Genomic DNA, 20,197 nt, shown 5'->3' on the forward strand with positions numbered 1-20,197 from the left:
TGCAGCCAGATGTCCCGACGGTCTTCGGCGACAGTGTCGTATGACAGAGCCAATGTCGGAAGGCAGTCGATTATCATAGAAAATGCGTCGACTACCGTGACCGCTTCCAAGCCTCCGTAAGACTTATTTATCTGGGAAAATCATCGATTCCTCTTTGAAGTACTATGACTCCGTCCTCAAATTCATCTAGACTTGCCAGGACTTCCAGTCGTAGTTCGATGTGTCGTTCGTTGTCGAGTGTCCCAGGATACGCTCTAAAATTTCCCAGTTCAATTTTCATGTTCCCAAAAATGGAACAATTTTTTGCTAAACTTTGAACAGTATACATCTCGACTACCCCTCTAAAACTGTCTACACATGTTTGCGTGGTTCATGGCTTGCATGGACTTTACTGATAAAATAACGAAAGATACTGACGTAAATGCGTATATAATCCTAGGTTCACGCAGCCGGTATCTGAATGGTACTTTTCCGTAATTATTTGCATTTGCAATGTTCCATTCCATTTGCTTCACTTATCACAAAATTCCAAACATTGCGTTGTGAGTCAGTCCTTTTTTTTTCAACTCACTCCTTCACTTCTAGTATGTCCCAAGTGAAGCTCCCTGTTGTACAAGATCACTGACAGACTGACACTCACTGTTAAAATTTAACGCAGTTATCCTTGGATTTTTCCTTCACCAATACACTGATTTGAACACGTTTTACACTCTTCTAATTGCGCTTAAACGTCTAGGAATATGACAATCGTTCTTGAACACATATTCAATTGACTTATCCTCATAACCCATTAAAAAACAAACTAACCATATTTTATTGGACCGTGCCTCCTTAAATACCAGGCTGCTTCGATAAAGTTCGGAAAATTGCACGTGCCCATTACGTTATCACAAAGATGACCGATCGTGCCTTGTCACCGTCACCGTCTGTCCGTCCCGAACTCAACCCGAGGAAAATCGATATTAGCTATCATCGACACAGAAACTGACCATCTGATTTGTGGGTCGTTTTTGTTCAAAGGTAGGGATTAACCATAAACGGCCTCCTTTTTTTTCGCTTCCTGGTATCTATCAGACTGTCTAAATACATTTAATTGAATAGATATGGCGGCACGAACCCGTCGGATATCAAGTGCGTTGGCGATTTTGATAAACTCGATAAAGATAAAAACAAGCATCGATAATGGGATCACACAAAAAAAAAATCCATTTGTAAACACGCGACTGAGGGTTGTTGTTGCCAAGAGTGTGACGCCAGCAAGCGTTCGCGGAAAGTGGGAAGCCTAAAGCCGTTAAGATCCTATTTTGGCGAACTCATTTCGAAGGAATGTTTGTTTACCACAAGAATGATGATTCTGTTTTTGTACTTTTATATGCAATCACGATGAATAATACATATTTTGTTTACGACCGTTTAGGGTAGGTCCTTCGGAAACAAAGCGCTCATCCGGATTAGGGGGCCTCGTCGGACAAATATTTTGCCTCCTGATACAGAAGCTTATCGCGTAGATTCTCACAGGCCGGACTGGTATCTTGTCTTTCCGCTGGGCAGCTTAGGATCGTTTTGCGCCACATACAGTATCCAAACTCGGCCGACGATGGGTTGCATTTGGAGCTGGAATCGGTCGTCGGAGCTTTCGTTTCCTCCAGACAGGCGTCGATAAATTCCTTGATTTGACCGTCTTTGAAGACATCTTGCGCGTAGTACTGCGATACGAAGGGGGCCAAGACGTCCGATCCGAGCAGATTTCCACTATCGTCGGTGATGTTCTCCTTCCGAGCTACGCAGTCAGACGCACAGATGAATTGCTCTTTGATTTTGGTGAGTCTGTCGCAGGAGAACATATCGACTGGGTCCACCACTGGGAAAATGGGAGTCAATTAATTCACTTTTATATCTTTCAAAGAAAATCACTACTTACTTCTACCGGACTTGGTTTTCGCTGTACTGAGCAGTGCATTCTCCACGTAGCACACGATTTGAGTTTGCTGGAGTTTATTGAAATTTTCCTCGTTCAGATAATCACAACAGGTGTAGTGTAGTTGGTTTTCGTCTTTGGCGGTCGTCTTCGTCCATGCTGGGCGGCCTTGGAGAACCATCAGGTCTTCTAATAGGAGATCATCTGTGAAATAAATGAAATTTTAGCAACAGTTAGAAATTGGTTGGAATTTTGAATTTTCTCACTAAAATATGGATCTTGGAAATTGTAACTAAATGTAGCTCCGACCAACAGCATTACAATCGCCACCAGACGTATCATGGTTCCTGTCGGGGTGATGCACTGGTTCAAAATATGCATTGGAGCAGAATCTACTGGGCAATATATAGCCCATACTTGCCAGTAAGATGGCACCGTAAAAGAAGAAAGTAATTCTTGGGGCTTAAGTTGGCTTGTATTATGCGAAAAGAACTGGTTCTGATGCAGTGCAGCAAAAATAGCCGGCATGCAATAAATGACAGCGAGATTACCGTGGAATTGTGTTCATCAATAAGAATCAGACGGTCTACAGTGCATATTGCATTTAAATTATGGTATATATATGTTTAAATTTCGTTCAGCAGTGTCGTCCAAAAGAGGCATACATTCATTCCATAGCAAAACGATATAGTGGTTCGCAGAATTTCGTAAAAATTGGTAGTTCTGTTCCTTATCGCTAAATATTGGAAACGTATTCTTTTATTTTGTCATTAGGGTGACCATTTCTATGTTAGAGTGGTACAAAAAATCGATTTTTTCAAAAATTATTTTTTCTCAAAATATAATGATATTTAAAAAATGGGATTTTGTATTCAAAATACTTAATTGTATTTGTTTTTTATGGTTTTCATGGTTTGTAAACAGAGGGCGCTATTTGTTTTTATATTTTTCCTTGAAAATTTAGGTTTTTTACACAACATATAAAAAAATCAGCGATGGGTCGTTTTTTTTTCGTTTTTGAGTTATATTTTTTTGAATTTATCTAGTTTTGGGGTTTCGCTTAATACTCTATTTTATCTTATATTCATTTCGTCAAGCCTACGTAACATGATTATTACAATGTTTACTTACATACTATGCATTCATTCTATTCTGTTTTAGCTTATTTTTTATTAGCTGCTTGGACATAGTGATGTCAATAGTTCCGCAATGCAAATTATACAGGCGCATCATTCCATTGATTGGGCTATTTTTTGCATAGTTTGTTCTGTAAGATTTTTCCGAAAATAAATTCCGTGTTCTAAGATATCGACAAGGTGTGCCAAAGTTTAATTGTGCGAGAATTTCTGCCGAATCTATGCGCATTGAAATAATGTCGTTGATGAAGAAAAGTATTGCAAATTGGTGGCTCTCCTTAAGTGTTTGTATATTGATGAGCATGCAGCGCGCTTCATAAGATGCTAATGGAAATGCAGTCCAATTCAATTTACGTAAAGCATATAAAAGGAATTGTTTTTGAAAAGATTCTATGCGTTCTTCGTGTATGGAAATGTATGGATTCCATACTAGGTGGCAGTATTCCAGAATTGGCCTTACATATGTGGTATATAATAGCTTAATTGTGTATGGGTCTTCGAAATTATGACTGAACCTTTTAATGGGGCCTAGCATTCTGTTTGCTTTACTAATGATAGTATTATAATGTTCTATAAAAGTTAGTTTGGAGTCTAGGATTACACCTAGATTTATTACAATTTTGCATTTTTCTACTATTTGGTTGCGCAATGATATTTCAATATGATGTGTTTCAATTTTTCTGCTAAATGCTATTGCGGTACATTTTTGACGTAGGACTACGTCTTTCGGGAAGATGGGGGTACAATTTATGTAAAAAGAAAAATTAAATTATGAAAGATTTTGAACGTTAATAACTTAGCTGCCCCTGGACCAATTTCAATTATTTTATCACCAATCGATCAGAAACATTTCCACGCATCGATAACCTGACCTGACTGTTGATTTTCAAATTGAAACTTGGTGGTAAATGTCATATTGAAAAGGTGGTAAATGTCAAGCATTGTCCAAAAGCTTCGAAATAACTAACAAATCCACCAATTACGTACATGCATGTGCTGCTTCTCCAACACAGTCATCAAAGAATGGTTCCTAGATGAAACAAGTCGAAGTGACATTCGCCTCCGATCTTCGGGCGTGTACGAATAGGGAGGATGCAATTGCGGAAGATATTGTTGCCAATTCAGAACCACACGTCCCCAACGACCACACAAAATGCTCTGTTTTTTTCCTTAGATTTGTTTTCCGTGCTGACGCTGAGCACCAATGCTGCCCACACCTGGACCCTAAGTATCGACCCATCAACTCATGAACCGGGAACCAACGGCTTTACTTCCCTTCCCCGAAGGAAGGCATGATCAGAGATGTTATGCTTCATAACTTCCCAGCAGCGCCGACTGGGATTGAACCCAGGCCTGCTGGGACGCTTACCACTACACCACGGGCGCCGCTGCGCTCCAATTTTGTAATCTTGTAACTAAACTTGGAAGCAGGGGATACTCTATATAAATTCTATTCGAACTCTTTTCTTAAATGATGTAACTCTACTGTCTGTATCCCGGTAAAAAGGCTCAGTAGCAAGAAACCTCTCGAGCTGTGTCTCAAGGTCGGCTTACTACTGGGTAATCTGGAGGGGCTTCGCGATCTTAACGTGCAGTACTGTCACCTGACTAAAAGCTATGGAAAGTTTAAATGACACAGTAATCAAAGGGTGTATACTATTATTTATTAATAAAAACTATAGCAGGTGTGGATTGGATTTCTAATAGTTCTATTGAATTTTATGGATGTACAGTGGGTTTTTGGGGGTTTGACGTACCGGTACTGAACTGCTGCCGTTGATTCTGCTCTGCCGAAGACTACTCTGCCGATGTGCGAGCGCTCGTCGATGATCCTACGTACGACGAGCTTGACGTCGGGCGAATCAAGCCTGACAGGGTGGTGATGTTGGAACAACAGATCGACTTAACTCGATGGCGATCTGCGGTCTCCTGGCGTCTACCCTCGTTGACGAGAATCACCAGAGTCCAGGCAAGGCCGGAGTGACTCTGCTGAGAGGGGTCCTCTTTAGCGTTTAGAGCCGCCTTGGCCCGAGGAATGCGACGATTTTGACCTTGCAATGCCAAATCGAAATGATGTCCTTTATTGTTAGGATTAATAGCCACTAAGGACCAATAATCCGACTCGTGTGCTTCCTGACCGACTTAGTCGGTTGGTTCACAAAATGACGCTGTACCGAATGGTACCACAAAAAGGTCCTGTGAGGGCAAAGGGGGTTTATTTTAATTAATTATCGTACTAGTCTACGGTCATTCGATTAATGTTAGCTATCCGTAATTAATTAGCCAAGCCGTATTACCTGATTGAACAGATAGGTACTCCCGCGATTCACCACTCACTTTTATTACTTTGCGGACACTTGGTTTTAACGGTCCGAAGCACACGAACGCCAGATACTGATTAAGGAATGGCGGTTTTCCTTCGCGCTTTTTCCATCCCATTGCTCTTCTCGTGAGACGTTATTTTCCACCCATTTTGAATTCGTAGTTTCGCCCGAATGTTGTTGTACCCACTGGTGGAATACTCATACCCACTGTACTGTTGTACGGTTTTATATAATTTTCAAATTTAAAAACAATTAATCCTACTAACAAATTAACATTTTTTTCACAACGACTACTAACCCTACTAATCCAACACCAAATAACTTTAAGAGACGTGACGGTACATTTAACAACTATGCACAAATTAAAAATCTAACGTGTTTTGTAACAAACGGTTACAATGAACTTGGTGGCCCTGAAAAGGGCCGTTTTGTTACGTTGGTGATAAGTTTTAACCTCCGAAACCGTACAGAGTGCGTCCCTGTCGCTTCAGAGCGTATACGACATCCATGGCCGTGACAGTTTTGCGCTTGGCGTGTTCAGTGTAGGTGACGGCATCACGGATCATATTTTCTAGGAACACCTTCAGCACACCTCGGGTTTCTTCGTAGATCAGACCGGAGATACGCTTAACACCCCCACTTCGCGATTCAAAAAGTTTTGGAATGCAAGAAATAATAGCAATTCCACGATAATTTCGAATGTCTGATTTTGCACCTGATTTGAAAATAGGTACCAAATAAGATGATTTCCAAATTTCAGGGAATTTTCCATTTTTCAGAGACGTGTTGAAAAGAAGCTCTAGAGGAAATGCGAGTTCTTCAGAAAGGTTTTTCAAAAATATGGGTGCGATGCCGTCAGGTCCAGACCCTTTCAAGGCGTTTAAGTTTTTTAGTGCATTGAGGACTTCATGTTGAGAAAGTTGGTTGACAGAGATGTTTTTAGAAATTTCAGGAATGAATGCAAAGAAATCGCGGTCACGATCTTCTTCGGAAAATGTGGTGTATACTTCTTGGAAGAAATTTGCAAAGAGATTGCAAATTTCAGAACAATTCTCACCTACATTCATTCGCGAAGGAAAATTGCTACTTTTTTAATTTCGTGTTCACATAATTAAAAAAAAATCTTGGTGGTGACAGTGTTCGTTTGTTTATCTAGTGGTTCAGTTTTCAAGCTTGAGTATTTGACTACACACAAATGGCTTCCACAGGTACGTTTTTTTTTAACTTTACTGCATTTTTTGTGAAAGTTATGTGATGAAACATTTTTGAATAAATTTTTATTCCTTTAGTTGAAATAGAAAAACGACATCTGTTTTCAATATGGAAAGCAGCAGGAAGATATTTACCAACCAAAAATTACAAGGTGTTCAAAGAGGTGCTCAAATATTATTTGATTGATTCCAACATTATGCCGGAAGTTGCTGTGGAGGTTGCAAAGTACACAAAAGTTACTTGTGATGCTTTTAAAATACTGTGGCTTAAATATAACCGTTCAGCATGCAAGGTGTTGCATAACCATGTTGAATTTTTCGATAAACCGTTTAAGCTTCCTGCAAGTATCCTGAACATGCTTCCTTCATCATCAACAAGTGCCCAAATCGGTCGTAAACCAATTCCTTTCAACAAATGCAGTGAATCAACAAAGAGAAGAAAAACAGTGGCCATTCGTGAAAATCATCCAGTGAAAGAACTTGTGTTGTGTTTGCAACGCAAATAAAGCTTCGCGAATCAGGACAAAAACATGCTGCTGACATTCTTAAAGAGGCTACGCAGACAAGTCCATCGCGGGCAAGAAGGATTGCTAAATCATGGGAAAAATCATCAAATCATCCATTGTATGAGTACAGTGAAGCTAAAGCTTTGGCAGTTAATAGATGCAAAGTTATCTTAGGCACAGTACATAAAAATTCAATGGGGAGCGAAAGATCTAAACGCAAATATATATCCACCATATCATCGCATCCTAGAAGCTAAAAAAAGCTGCTATCCCGATGAGGTTACGGTTAAGTGGGGGATGGATGGCAGCTCTGGAAATCCGGAGTACAACCAAAGATTTGAAAATGACGATGGTTCAAAAAGTGAAGCAGTGTTCACTCGGCTGTCAACAAAAGCAGGCCACTCTCGATGTGTGCTACGCGATCGTCTGTTTTCTCGGCAGCAACCATTGTGTGGCCCTCCTCATTGTTCTTCATCAGCAGTTTTTTCGGTCGATGCGTCGTCGACTTTGGAAAGCAACCGTTTCGTGATGAGTGTGTGAGTGCTGACCACGTTTTGCGTCCATTGCTGCAATGGACGCGCTCTGACCCTCGTTGGCGTACAACAATTTGCCATACAATGAAACCACTGGAAGCGGCTCCAGTTCTGATGGAGGAGGCTTTTTGGATAGCGGATAAAGTGTTTATTGTGTTGTACCTTTTGACTATAGTTTTAAGATGTATTGTATAGTGACCAAGAATCCTCGGCTCTGTAAAGTTAATTCGGTTGAGCCTTATCAAATAAATTAATAAACATAAACAAAAAGTGAAGCGAACATATTCATCACCTCACTAGTTCCAATAGTTGCGGAAACAAACGGGAAGTATTTTTTTTTGTAATCCTCGGCCATCATCGACTCGGTTATGCCGGCCGATAAGAATACAAATGATTTCTGAAACTACTGAACTTGCTGTTCTAGAGAAAAACTATATTGAACAACAAATTGAGAAGCTATTGCCAACTAAAATCACGAAATATGGACGTGACATGCGTATTCAGTATTGGTAGACGGGAAGATATGTTCTGCGCTAACAGACACAAAATCGTCACAAAGGTGTTTTATTTGCTTAGCGAAACCGACCGATATGAACGACATTGATAGAGTTCGACAACTTAAAGAAGCTGAGTACGGATTATCGCCACTGCACGCGTGGATAAGATTTTTTGAATATTTTATCCATGTTGCATATAAACTTGAAACGAAGAAATGGCAGTCACGGGGCGAAGATAAGCAGAAAATGCTAGAACGTAAAAAGAAAATTCAGAAGCGATTGAAGATGGAAATGGAGATGAATGTAGATCAACCACGACCTTGAGGATCCGGAACATCCAATAACGGAAACCTTGCTCGTAAATTTTTTGCAAATGCTGAAAAGGTAGCGGAGATCACTGGACTCGATCATATAGCCATCCAGCGCTGTGGCTCTATTCTTCAATCCATAGGATCAGGTTATGAAATCGATACAGTAACGTTTGACAAATATTGCATTGAGACAGCACGCTTATTAGTTACCTTATACCCGTGGTATTATTTACCAGTAAGCGTTCATAAAGTCCTTGTTCATGGGTCTTCCATAATCAACCATTTTATGGTCCCAATTGGCCAACTTTCTGAGGAAGCGCAGGAAGCTAGAAATGAAGATTGGAAAAGGTAGGTAAATACAAACATTTTATGTATGTGCATTTTATTACCAATGTTTATCCGACAAACAGGTACCGTGAATTCAACACTCGAAAAGTCTCGAGACAAGCCACGAATCGAGATCTCATCAATATGCTTCTTGTGTCATCTGATCCTTTGATCACAAGCATTCGTGGATGGCCAAAAAAATTGGAAAAATCGTTTTCAGAGAACGCAAAAAGTCCTAGATTGAAAATTCTTCAATCATGACAGCAAGAATGACAACGAGGATGATAACGAAAATGATAGCGAGAATTAATGAAATAGATAGATTGCGAAATATATATATAATCCAGGAGTTTTTGATTATCAACAGAATAGAAGAAAACGAAAAATTATGAAATGTGCGTACGTATTTTTTACCAAAAATGATTGAATGCACTTACACTAAGCATACCTTACAGTCGCTTACAGTCTTAGAGTTTTGCCATCATCTTAAAGTAAATTACTTGTAGTTTCACATGCATGGTTGATAACTTGCACCATTTTGCACCACATAAAAAATGGCCAAAAAAACAATAAACGGAAACCTTAATAACTTTTTAATTTGAAAAACTACAGGGTTGCTATTTTCGACAAAGTTTTGTATTTTAGCGTTGTCAAACTTGAAAAAGTTATAATTAAAAAGTTATGATTAAAAAACCACTTTTAAGGGGTTGTCGACAAATAACGTAACATATCTCAAAAAGTGAGCAAGTTACGGTTTAGGTGTCTTGGACAAAGTTATTCAAAAGCATGATTCCTCGAACTTTTGTGAAGACACCAACCCTGTATATTGTAAAATTGAAAAAATAAATTTTCTATCTCACTTTAAGGGGGATTAATCCTTGTGCTGAAAAGCCCAAAAGAAGCGCATACATTTATTGATAAACTTCTCAGAAGACACCATAGCCCTAAATATCAAAATAAAGATGTTATTAATTAAGCGCGCAAAAACGACGATTTCGACCACTGTGAATTGGTTTCAGTTTTTTTTTTTAGAAAGAAAAATTTATTTCGTGCCGGAATACATTAAAATTGTTTCCAAAAATTTCTTCGCTTCTGACGCTTTCGTCCCAGCTTGTTTCAGTTCCAATAATTATTTGAAAAGAAGAAGATAGACGGTTCTGGTGGATTTCTTTCATTTTAGCTGGGCTTTTTATGCGATTGAAATTTTGGCAATACACCAAAATTTCAGTCGCATTCTATTGAGAAAGTGAAGAGATTTTTGGATCCTATACGACTAGACTACCATGCGTCTCCATTGATTTATAGCGACTGTAACATGGTTACGACGCATGGTAGTCTAGTTCACAGCCTCATTGGTACTCCCGGACATGTTCTGTGGTCAAATCTCGACAAGTGAATACTAGCCACGAAATTTCCAGACACAGAAAAGTACAAACAACACCTCAAATCCACGAGTAACCTTTAAGGAGCGTTCAAAATCGTAATTAAGGGATGTACACACACAGAACTAGAAACGGGTAAAATTTGTCTGTAATCAGTGCAATCAACAATGTTTAAAATACTATTTTTTGGGTTTTGGATTTTCAGTTTAACGGTAAATTAAAACGCTATGACGTTTTATGTAAGACGATTTCAGTCTGTGTCGACTTTCTTCTTGAGATATAAAGTTGTACCATCTTCTGTTCAGCGTAAACAGTTTTTCAATCTACTAAAATGAAGATCCCATTGTATGAAGCAACCCAAACATAATTAATGATCCTTCAATATCTTCAATAGTCTAGACTTTTCAGAAGTTTTCGATGCATCTCTGAAGGTACTGGTTTTGTCCTAAAGATCTCTAAACTCCAACAAATTTCTCAAGAGTAGTCTGAATTTCGCAGAACATTTCAAGAGTTCCCGCAATTTTCCTGAAGTTCATTGATCAATCCATAAGTTCCTAATGGAACATCCCTTAAAAGCTCTAAAATTCCTCTATTGTAACTTCTCTGGACTTATTTGAAGTTTTTGATCCTCCATGATTTTTTTTTTAATTATTCAAAAGTTCTGAAACGTTCCAACAATTTTCCTGATATTGATGGAATTTTCCTCAAAACCCCGCAATATTCCAGAATTTTTTGCAAAATTCCTAAGCTTTTTGGAATTATCAAAATTCTGGAATAAATTCTTTAAAGTTTCTGCAATTAATCAAAGAAACTGCTTTGAAGATCTCTGATCATCCTTCAAATACTCTGAACATTCCAAAAAAATATTAAAACATCTAAAAACTTCTCTAGACTACTGTGACGATCTGGGAACTTTGCTGAAGTTTCTGGAAATTCCCTGAGCTTCTAGTTACGTTAATTGAACTACACTGCGTTTCTCTGATATTCTCTGGTGTTTTTGAAGCTACCCTGAAATTCGTGCAGATCTCATTGAGTTGTACACCTATAGATTTTTCCTGAAAATTTCTGGACTCCTGTTATGTTTCCAAACTATGTATGAAGTTTTCTAAATTTCTCTAGACTTCAGTTTCTAGATTTTTTTCTTGAATTCATAGAGTTATCCTGAATTTATAGAAACTATCCTTTACAGATCTTTAAGAATCCTCAAAAGCCTGGGCTTTCCTGAAGCTATCGGGACTGCCCTTAAGATCTCTGAGCTTGTCTGAAGATCTCAATACCTAGCTTTTCTGGGGTTCTTGAAATTTTCTTAGGACTGCTCTGAAGTTTTCTTGGCTTTCCTGACTATCTTAGAACTTCCTAAAAGTTCCTGCTGTTTCCATTTAGCTGATGGAAACACATTGAAGTTTTCAAAGCATCCCTGATGTGCCCAAATTTTTAAAGAAGTCTCAGATTTTATACTATTACTATTAACCCGCAGTCTGTCCACGAAATTTTCTCGAAATTCCAAGTATTTCCTGTCATGCCACGGATCTTTTCTTAAAATTATTTAAACATATTTAGACCACTCTGAAGTTCTCTAATCTATCGTGAAGTTCTCGTGATTCTTCCGGGGATTTTTCTGGATCTGCCCTGAAATCAATTAAATTTTCCTGAGAATCTCTTGACATCCCAGCGTGTTTTTGCAATTCTTTCAATTTATTGGATTTTCTGTGATGTTTCTGAATTTTTTATGAAGTCAAACCTACATACAGGTGGGATCATAAGCATTAGCATTAGCATTAGCATTAGCATTAGCATTAGCATTAGCATTAGCATTAGCATTAGCATTAGCATTAGCATTAGCATTAGCATTAGCATTAGCATTAGCATAAGCATTAGCATTAGCATTAGCATTAGCATTAGCATTAGCATTAGCATTAGCATTAGCATTAGCATTAGCATTAGCATTAGCATTAGCATTAGCATTAGCATTAGCATTAGCATTAGCATTAGCATTAGCATTAGCATTAGCATTAGCATTAGCATTAGCATTAGCATTAGCATTAGCATTAGCATTAGCATTAGCATTAGCATTAGCATTAGCATTAGCATTAGCATTAGCATTAGCATTAGCATTAGCATTAGCATTAGCATTAGCATTAGCATTAGCATTAGCATTAGCATTAGCATTAGCATTAGCATTAGCATTAGCATTAGCATTAGCATTAGCATTAGCATTAGCATTAGCATTAGCATTAGCATTAGCATTAGCATTAGCATTAGTGAACAGGCGATTTTTGTACAGTGAGTCTAAAAATAGTTTTTAGAAGTGAAGCAGTTAAAATGAAGCGGCTACGTAATAACCTGGACGACGATAGCTATCAGTAGTTAGTTGGTGTACATCACCTACCAACGCTAACAAATAGTTTGTTTTGATACCAAATACAGAATTGTCATTTTCATAATGATTTTTTTTTTAATATTCTTCTTGGAAGAAATAATTTATGTTAAAGCATTCATGGGGTATTCATTCGTTTTTATCGAAATGGGTAAGGTTTACTTATTTGAAAAATGTCATCATCTGCGTAACCGTTACCCAGTTTTCTCTATAGAAACGTTTACTCAAATTTGAGTAAAAGCATGTTTACCAATTTTTGGGTAACTTCCCTTTTGGCCGGACTGAGTGATTTTCGACTCAAAAATGAGTAGCCTCAAAATATCTTGCAATCTTGGTGTGTTTTGTATCTCTTCTACAGTCTAAAAATACAAAACATTAAGTACCAGTTATGAGAGGCAAATCTGTTACCAGGTGAAAATTTCCTTAATGAAATAACTTTCAGTAAGTAACTTTTCTTTATGTGAGATTACGAAAACCTTTATCTGGACATTGGACATAACACAGAACTTTTACTGGAAGTTTAGCCGAATTGCATGCAATAATATTTATTTCTGTGATTACGCTTTTCAAATATAAAAATATCCAGTTGATTCTTCGACTAACAAGCTGTAATCAACCACTTTGTGGGTTTTCTAAAATGGCTTGTTTACCGATTTGACAAATAAATGTATCTGTAACCATGTGACATGGTTAATTAAACAAATAGAATGGGAAACTAATATCCCTTCCAACGAGAAATCAGAACATCTGAACATCAGAAGTCGTCATTAGTAAATATAAAAAAAAATATGTAAAATAGGGGACATGGCTCTAATGTTGGCCTTTGGATCTAAGATTGGGCCCATCGCTAAAAATCTGCTATTTATCAATTTTATCTAGATGAACGCGTGATTGGGACGGTACTAATAGATATTTTTGGTCGATATTGAAAATTTAATCGGTTTCAAAATTTATGTATGGACCCAAATTAGGAGCATTTAGGCCGACATTACATCCATTTCTCCTATATTTCTTTTATTTGAAAAATCTGAAAAATCAGTATATATTTGAAAAATCTGTAATCTGTATATACTGTGACAGGTTCTATCATTCCAATGGAGAAGGACTTTCTATCTTAGTAGTATCCAAACTATGGTGAGCTGAAAAGCTATCACCAGTAAGGACTACAGTCAAGAGTCTTCAAGTGATTGGTTATGAATCTCTATTTTTGGGTTTCGGTTTTGTTTATATAGGGTTTACAATTCTTTACAGTGGCTTAACGTAATTAACCTATTAGTCAGAGTGAGACAACTGGAGTAGCGTGCCCGAAAAATGCATCTTCGCTAGGTCGGCAATTTCGGTGCCCGGTGGTCCTACCCAGGTGTGCAATGTGACACCTATCGGTATCGAGACTGCATTGGCATGGGTCGAACGGTCGAACACGAGAAGAGAGAGAGAGAGTGTAAATAATTGTGTTCTAACGCCGTGGCGCAACCGGCACATTTGGTCGCGTTTGGCTATGCGTAATATGACCTGTGAGTTTTGGTTCAAGTGGAATGACTTGTTGTGCTTACGTGGAGGTTTTTGACTTGTACTTATTTATGGGTTGAAGATGTAGGGATGCACATCACAATACAGATATCTGTATCAAAAAATTGAAAAAAATCTATATGATTACAGATAAATCTGTATATGTGGCATCACTGGCTCAGCAAACAGTTTGACAAAATTTATTAAACAAGAGTTTGCCTTCTACGATGTTGAGCATTTGAAAGGCAAATATATGAAGATGATTTACGATGTACGTCCCACATCAGTGGACTCCGAAAAAGCATTTTCGGCAGTCATGGAAAATATCATGACACTCACTCGACACTCGTCAACGGATCAACCGACTATTGCTGACAGAACGTTTTGTCAAGCAGTGATAGGTATAGCCATGGCAAACAACAATCACCAGTAATGGTCGCTGCTCATGGGCAAAGCGTAACACTCGCTGGTGATGATGTAAAGCACAACGAAAAGAGTGAAGACTTTCGCAGTACGATGATGAGAAAAAAAAACCAAACGACAGAAGAAAATGAAAACATTGTCTACGCATTCCAAGTTCGTCTCGGCACGCGCGACTGTGTGAGTTCAAACAAAGCTGGCAAAATAAAACGAAAGCTGTTGGGCTCACTCACCAATACACTCACATATGCAAGCAAAGCAGCAACTGCTTCAAAACGAGCACAGATGCGTGTCGTGATTGTCGGGAATAACCAGATCGGTGATGGATCACCACCGAAGACGACATTTACCAGTTGCTTTTTACTTCTTTCGTCAACTTGATGGATGGTCATGGAAAGAGATTCGACGAGCACATTGATAGGAATGTACCGAGCGTTACTACCATCAGCTGTTTGACGATCGTGATTGTGATAGACCACAACTCTGATTTTCGGTTTCGGGAAACTTCGTCAGTAAGATCCGTTCTCGTTTGGGAGATAATACGATAAACGCTCTTTGTGTTCTTCAATTTTACTTTAACAAAAGCCTAGCTTTGAAAATCGCATTTCTAACTGAATAATTTACCAATAAACAATCTTTCTTAAATTTATGCAGTTTTTTTTGTACCTTACCTTATACCGGTTTTACCGGTATTAAATTTTTAAATACTGGAAAACCGGTTTTAGAAATAAGCCTCCAGCATTGCCAACCCTAGACCGTATGTTCTATTGCTAAGCTTTTCATAGATACGGGTGGAATCTTGTCAGGTCTTGGACCTTTGAAGATGTCTCAATTTCGTAAAGCCACCATAATGTCATCCGTTGTGATTTGATTGACACTAATGGCTCTTGTAAATACAGAGAGGAATGAAAAAAATTTCCCGATCATGATCTTCATCAGAAAAAGTGGTTTTTTTTCGTCAAAATTTATGCTAGATGGAAAGTTGTCTGATTTTAATTTACGTTTAACGTTAATTATTTTTGTGACAGGATTTAATTTCCAGTTCTATTGTTGCATTGTGCTCTTCAAATGCAATATCAATGGCTATATTTAGTTCATTTCAAATGTTTAAATAGTTTTCCAAATTACCATTGTTGTTATACCTTTTAGAAATTTTATGTGCTTTCTGTTTTCGGTTTATTAAATTTTTGATTTGTCTGTTGACCCAAACTGGACGCACACTTAGAAAAAATCACCGACTTCGGTAATTCTCGACAGATGAACGGTCGGTAATGTTTTCGATAATCGATAACATAACCGAAAAATCTGTAAACTGGATCAGCAAAATTAACTGTCAAATTTATTGAATGATCGGTTACATTAACCGATGTGCATTGCTTGATTTGTAGTCGACTTTACCGGAGAACTGTAATTTTGAGAACGATATGCAAATCAAAAATTACCAAGAGCTCTGTAATTTTTTTAAAAAGGTAACCGACTCAACTGTAATTCACTTTAATATTTTGTTCCAAGGTGGCGGTCACTGCAAACCATGCATAAATTTGGCTGCAGTCGTGATCAATGTGTTAGTGTAGCAAATTGCTCCACCAATCAACTAAAACATTTTTTTTTGTCGGAAGGATTGGATGAAGATTCCAAATGCTGTTTTCAGATCTTCGCCAACGGGAATGGAACTTGGACCGACAGAAAAAAACAAGCACAACAACATCGACCATCTGTAATCGGTATTTATTTAAATAACGAAAATTAATTTCTCATGGAAAATATCTACGAGACCGTTACCGAACTCAGTAATGGAACGCTTTGTTTACCGAAGCTGATTTTCAGACCTATCGGTAAAAATGTTTACCGTTTTCGTTAAATTAAAATGAAATTACCGAAATTCGGTCAATTCATTTACAGTTTTCAGCGAGAAAATACCAAAACATCTGTAATTTTTAGCATTACCAATCTAAGATGGTATTTTTTTTATCGAACTCGGGGTCTCTGTTTAGGTGTGTGCTTTGAGTTGCCCTGACGTCCTCTTCTCTATAATGGTACTTCATCCAGTGTTATTTCAAATAATATTTTGTAGAAGACGTCAACAGCATTTTCGGCATTTTCTTCATTCCTCAAAATCGTTTGTCAATTGACACTATCAATAAACTTCCCGAAAAATTATTTCAAAGCTTTCTTTAAAAAACTAAACACTTAAACTAAAACAAATTACCGTTTATATTTTTCCCATAATGAATTTAATTTTTTAAACAACTTTCTCTCAGGCGTCATTTCGATCAGAAGTGACGTTTTACAATTTATTGAAAATGTCAGACGCTATTTTGAAAAAGAATGACAAGATCCAAAATGGCTAATTTTTTGCAAAAATGTGAATTGTTGTTCCGTCATACCGTGGACCCCCGTTAATCTGAACGAGACTTCGTGCATATTAACGGGGTTCATTTTTAATTTGGTAGCCCTATTTTCTGTTTTGTTTTGATTCTGCGTTACGTTTCACATCGTTCTATTCCATGTGCTAGATGACGTTTGAGCAATTTTTAGTTTGCATGGTGTTCAGATTAGCGGTGTTCAAACTAAAAACAAATTCAGATTTAGAACGGTCAGATTACCGGGGGTTCACGGTAATTTTGCAAAGTTTCGCAAATCGGAGAAGGTCGAGTCTTAAATTTTTATTTATTTATCCAATTTGGCCCAGTTCTAGGCCATGCTTCGATAGCAGAATAAGCTATTGGCTTGTTATACCACACATCTAACCAATAACATAATAAGATAATGATAGTAAAATTATTTTCAACTGGTTTTGTTATTCGCCTTTACCCGGGTAAGGCCTATTTTTTCTAGATAATATCAAAATCGAGATCGTTCTGTGTAACAAAGGTTGCCCGGTCTTAATTGGCCCATAATACGGCGATGACTGTACATAGAAAAATGTGCAAATCAGAAACTGCTGCTATTTGCATAACAGTCTCATGCAGATAGGAAATCAATAGGACAAGAGACTGTTCTGCGAATAGCGATAGGAAAGCCATACCAAAATATAAAGAGGCCAATTTTGAGCCGCGAGTGAGATGACAATAGTCACGCCAAGTGAAATGACTCTCCGTGCAAATCAAATGGAGAGTCACTTCTCCTAGAGGCTACACTTGCGGTTGAAAATCAAAGATCATTCTTCAGTGGTCGACTGGACAGCCGAAATTCTCTTTACTCACATTATGTACATATTGGCCAGTGTCATCATTGAATCATTTCCAACACAATTTGCTTTACGAAGTCGCTGTGTTTTACTATTCCAATCTCAATTATTTAGTCTCGCAACGGTTACCATGTACATTTACCAATTACCATAGTCACTTTTAGTTGTCATCAAAGTCATGCTTGTGGTACGGCGAGAACGATTCGTTGTTGGCAAACTTTTCCCGCATCTTTTCGCACTTCTTGGACTGATCTTGCTTTTCCTTCGGGCAAGCCAATGTCATCTGACGCCACATGCAGTAGCCAAAGTTAGACGAGGATGGATTGCAGGTCGTATAATCGCCAGCGGCCTTCATCTTCTCGTTCTTTTCGGCTACCTCCTTGATGCAGGACTCGACCAATCCTCCCACCACTGGTTCCTGCCATGGATCGGCGGCGAAGTTTTCCTTGGTGAACTCGACCAGTTTGTCCGACTCCAGCAGGTTACCGTCCTTGTCGATGATGTTGAACTTGCGGCTCACGCACTCGACGGCACAGATGTACTCCTGTTTGGTCTTGTTCATCTTTTCGCAATCGAACATATCCACCGGGTTCATCATTCCACGGGCAGAGCGTTCGTTGGTGGATCGGGCCTCCATGAAGCACTGCTTCTTGGTCTCACGGAATTTATCCATGTTCTCGCCGTTCAGGTCGTTGCAGCACTTGTGCTTGTGGTTGCGCTTGCACTTGTCATCGGTCATCTCCGGCGTGGATCGCTTGAAGCGGTCCATCATGGTAGGAGTATCCTCGCTGTCCAAAATTTCCTCCAGGACCAGTTCATCTGTTTGGGAAAGGTTTCACTGTAGAGTTGGAGATTTGGCCTATACAACTGAAAATACTTACTGTAGTACGAATCTTTGAAATCGTAACAGGCCGCCAGGCCCAAAAACGCTAGACACACCACCAATTTCAACATGTTCCTTTCTTCGTCACTTAATGGCCGTGGGTGTATGATGCGCGATCGGCAATAACTACGGGAATGAATGATTAGCATGTTTTGCGAGGCAGTTTTATAGCAGCCCAATTTCACCTGGACTGATGCCGGTCAACTGGTTTGTAAACAGCTGATCGTCATCATCCGCAGCATCCAAGCGAGTGTGATTGGTTCTCGGAACACGGCGGGGGATTTTTTCTCTTTTTGTTTGTATATTCTCACTCCAGGAACCTAATTACCTACAAGGCAGCCGGGACTCCGGAGTGGATGCAGTGTAGTTTTGTTCGATATTATGATTTTATAGCACTTGCGGGCTTAAGAAAGGTAATACAATCCACGATTCAAATCTCGATATTTTTGTTTTTGGATATTTTTCCTTGCCTTGGTGGCCATACTAAGGTCAATTTAAAGAGACTTGACTGTGTAAACCCGTTTCAAAGTATCAACACAAAACCGAAGATCAAAAGAGGACTAAAGACCCTATCTACAGTTAGATTTAAGTTTCGCAGAAAGCTGGAGTCGGATGGCATAGGGTATCGCTTAAAAATTACGTTCGATTAGATTTAAAATAAACACACAGAGCAGGAGGAAAATGCAGGATTGAATTGTACATTTGATAGCTGAAGTCCTCATCAACTAAGATTAGTAATAAAATCGGTGATACTTAAACAAACGTAATCTTTGCGCATCCCCTCGATATCGATGGGCTGATTCTTTTTTTGCTTCACTTCTTCTTTAAGCATATTATTTCCATATGAAGTGTGCTGCCAAAGCGAAGAGTGCGTTTCAAACTTCACCAGGTAGGTAGGGAGTGTCGTTACCGCGAAACCCATGATAAGTGCGCAGTGGTCGAGAAGTGTGTTTAATTAGCGCTTTTGCATGCACACACACACACACTACACTTGAGCGGGTGGAGGAACACAGAGAGCTTTGCGTCACTCATCTGCTGTTTAATGATAATAACATAAGATTAGCTTCGGACACAACATGATGCCAGCAAATGAACACAATTTGCTCATTCTGATGCGTACCAAGTTCTATCTGAAGTCCTACTGTTTGTAACCGGTTAGTTGTGTGTTTGCTCTGAAGAAGGTTATCGAACGAAACACGCAGAATTGTCTGTCCTGCTGGTGGGTGGAAGCAAATGGCTTGAATTTAAAATAAAAATAAACATTCATCCCATTTGGCACATGGAAAATTACCTCTGGACTTCAATGGGTGCTTCTAACGGACAATATAGGGAAACTTTCACTCTAACGGCATCTGCGAATTTGGAATAAGCCGTTCGACGTTTCAGATTCTGGATTTATTTTTGCTTCGTGTTATTTATGAACATCAACACAGCATCAAAGAGTTGAATTTCTTGTTTACTATCGAGATTTATTAGACTGTATATGTTTGCTCATTTTGTTGCACGAAGAGATTGAAAAAGAAAGTTTGGGACAGTTTGTGTTTTGCTTTTGTCATTGGAAGTTTTTGCCGGTAGTGAGCACATTGCATTGGCAGTTAGAGAAAAATAGTTGATCTATGGCCCCAGTATATTTCATTTGCCGATTTCCAACCTTGTTCAACCGAATCAGCTTA

General features: G+C 38.5%; 2 protein-coding genes across 2 annotated transcripts; both read right to left on the minus strand.

Moving 5' to 3' along the window:
• Nucleotides 1–1,352: 1,352 nt before the first annotated feature.
• LOC135697590 (uncharacterized) lies at nt 1,353–2,313 on the minus strand. The gene is made up of 3 exons (XM_065217373.1): nt 2,185–2,313; nt 1,922–2,122; nt 1,353–1,861 (listed from the first exon to the last, which is right to left on the minus strand). Exons 1-3 carry the CDS (start codon nt 2,297–2,299, stop codon nt 1,452–1,454), a joined length of 726 nt encoding a protein of 241 aa, XP_065073445.1. The 5' UTR covers nt 2,300–2,313; the 3' UTR covers nt 1,353–1,451.
• Nucleotides 2,314–17,781: 15,468 nt separating this feature from the next.
• On the minus strand, nt 17,782–18,665 carry LOC135697591 (uncharacterized). The gene is made up of 2 exons (XM_065217374.1): nt 18,523–18,665; nt 17,782–18,460 (listed from the first exon to the last, which is right to left on the minus strand). The coding sequence occupies exons 1-2, from the start codon at nt 18,593–18,595 to the stop codon at nt 17,802–17,804; spliced, it is 732 nt and encodes a 243-aa protein (XP_065073446.1). The 5' UTR covers nt 18,596–18,665; the 3' UTR covers nt 17,782–17,801.
• Nucleotides 18,666–20,197: the final 1,532 nt, after the last annotated feature.

Source organism: Ochlerotatus camptorhynchus, unplaced genomic scaffold (assembly GCF_037179485.1).
Source record: "Ochlerotatus camptorhynchus isolate MF236.1 unplaced genomic scaffold, CSIRO-AGI_Acam_v1.1 ptg000077l, whole genome shotgun sequence".
Classification (NCBI taxonomy): domain Eukaryota; kingdom Metazoa; phylum Arthropoda; class Insecta; order Diptera; family Culicidae; genus Ochlerotatus; species Ochlerotatus camptorhynchus.

Excerpts from the sequence above, each read along its gene's own strand:
- LOC135697591 (XM_065217374.1), bottom strand. The coding sequence starts at position 18,595 with ATGTTGAAATTGGTGGTGTGTCTAGCGTTTTTGGGCCTGGCGGCCTGT. Across the intron at positions 18,461-18,522 it reads TTTCAAAGATTCGTACTACA|ATGAACTGGTCCTGGAGGAA; the intron begins GTAAGTATTTTC and ends TTTCCCAAACAG.
- LOC135697590 (XM_065217373.1), bottom strand. The coding sequence starts at position 2,299 with ATGCATATTTTGAACCAGTGCATCACCCCGACAGGAACCATGATACGT. Across the intron at positions 2,123-2,184 it reads TTTCCAAGATCCATATTTTA|ATGATCTCCTATTAGAAGAC; the intron begins GTGAGAAAATTC and ends TTTATTTCACAG. Across the intron at positions 1,862-1,921 it reads GAAAACCAAGTCCGGTAGAA|TGGTGGACCCAGTCGATATG; the intron begins GTAAGTAGTGAT and ends CCATTTTCCCAG.